This window comes from Crinia signifera, chromosome 7 (assembly GCF_055691185.1).
Source record: "Crinia signifera chromosome 7, ASM5569118v1, whole genome shotgun sequence".
Taxonomy (NCBI): Eukaryota; Metazoa; Chordata; class Amphibia; order Anura; family Myobatrachidae; genus Crinia; species Crinia signifera.
The window spans coordinates 22027163-22029473 of record NC_139223.1 but is presented as its reverse complement, the minus strand read 5'-3'; the positions used below and the strand labels follow the sequence as shown (position 1 = coordinate 22029473).

Sequence of the window (2311 nt, the reverse complement as noted above, 5' to 3'; positions counted from 1 at the left end):
ATGGATTGGCAACTATGCAAGTCATTGAAGCCGTTCGCCCATGGACCCTGCACATGCGCATGTGCACAACAAAAACATTGGTCCCCCGTGCAAACGAGCGGGGAACCGAATCAATCAGAATAACCTCTTATGTTACCACTCCTAATCCTCATGATAAAAAGCAGACAAACTTAGCCACAAGACAGTAACAGAACGCTGTCATAAAAAAAAATAGTTGTCAATTTACCTTTTTTCTTCAATGATTCTCTTTATTGCTCTCTTTACATCTTTGTTCTGTAGACTATATATCAAAGGGTTTAACATGGGAGTAAAAACAGTGTACATTATGGTGAAGATCAGCTCCAGGACTTTGTAGTGGTCATTGGATGGCATCATATATACAGATGCAGCTGTCCCATAAAATATGGCGAGGACTGTGAGGTGGGATGAGCAGGTGGAGAAGGCCTTTCTTCGGCCTTCTCTTGATTTAATCTGCAAGATGGTGCTAATAATTTTAATATAAGACATCAAACTGGAGAAGAATGGACAGAATCCAAATAGCAACAACTGTATATAAATCACAATAAAAAACACTTCTGTATTTTTGCAGGAGATGCGCATGAGAGATTTAGCATCACAGAAGTATTGCTGGATTGTGTATGGAAAACAGAAAGACACATTTGAGGCTGACAATGTAACTATTATAGAGTTTAAACAACCAGAGATCCATACGGTAGCCATGAGTTGTACACAACGTGTCCTATTGAAGATCTGGTGATAGTGTAACGGCTTACAGATAGCAACGTACCGGTCATAGGCCATTGTGAATAAAAGGATATCTTCTGTACAGCCACTTTCCCAATAAAAATACATCTGGGTAAAGCACTGTATGAAGGACACGGTATGATCCCCAGACAGTAACATGTCCAGCAGTTTAGGGACTGTGACTGTTGTATAACAAAGATCTATTATGGACAGATTGCTGAGAAATAGGTACATTGGGGTATGCAAGTGCTCAGTACTATATATGACTGTAATTATAACAGAATTTAGTAGCAAACCCATCATATATAACAAGAGAAACACAGAAAAAACTAAAAGTTTATATTCTGATCTATCAAAAATAGCCGCAATATGGAACTCGTGAAGTGATGTCCGATTATCCATCCGACCCTTATTCAACTGTAGTGTTAAAGACAGAATTATTTTTAAATGGTTTCTAACCCAACACCTATGGACATAAGAACAGTCACATACTGCTCCTAAATATTTTTAAGGATTAGTAGAGTTAACAGAACTCTCTCTCTTTAAATCACTGTGGCGGTGCCTCCACCCAAGTCCGAAGGTTTATTTGAAGTTGATTAATGAAGAGCTGGCTCGGAAATCCTAATCTATTAATGTAATGGATATACAGTATACTGAACACAGTTTACACACCTCTAATTTGTTTAATTCATGAGACAATAAAGAATTAGGTCTCTTTCTCACCGAATAACCCCATCCACCTGCAAAGCCAGCCGCTCGGTCCTCCTTCTTTCCTTCCTCCAGTGCCTCAACCATTTGAATTTTCAGTTCAACTGTTTTTCCCATCCCTCCCCTAGTCACATGGGCTCCTCTGTTGTAGCAGTGTCTTTAACTTTTTTAACAACAACATATACTGTAGTACTGACTAACATTGTCTAATACATAACTCATTACCCTTCTGCTATATATAAACATATACATATATAGTGCACTATCATACTATCCCTATACAACAATTGGATAAATAATATAATGTAATAGAATATATTATATAGCATGTCTTGGTGTTACACATAAATCATACACACTATTCATGCCAATGACACACCATGGGACAGCCACAAACCATCCAATTTTAACAGAGAAATGACCTGTTTTACAAATGAAACCCACTATAGGCATAAAGGCAGAGGTTATGCTAGTGGCATACTACACAGTAGATTGGAGAATCCCATTAACAACAAGCCATCAAACATGTTGCATGCAGACTACATTACAAATAAATGTATGTCTGTAGTGTGTTCTAGCATATGAGTTTGTGTCAGGTGTCCAAATTTAACCAAAAATTACTAAAGTGTACAATGTATATAGACTGCCCAAATTATTAAGGAGGGCATTTATCAAAGCTTGGAGAAACAAACAATTGTAAAGGTATTTTGGATATATCTTATTTTGGCCCTCAATGATATTGTTAAAATATCACCCAGTGTGTACGCTATGAACGACGGACAATGCATGCTGCCACGGGTCATTAACAGCCCCTCCACCGTCCTCATCTGTACATGCAGGGCAATTTTGACTATATCGT

General features: G+C 37.9%; 1 protein-coding gene across 1 annotated transcript; it reads right to left on the bottom strand.

The window, feature by feature from the left end:
* Window positions 1–222: 222 nt before the first annotated feature.
* On the bottom strand, window positions 223–1146 carry LOC146021092 (olfactory receptor 1E16-like). The gene has a single exon (XM_083154893.1). The coding sequence runs from the start codon at window positions 1144–1146 to the stop codon at window positions 223–225; it is 924 nt and encodes a 307-aa protein (XP_083011019.1).
* Window positions 1147–2311: the final 1165 nt, after the last annotated feature.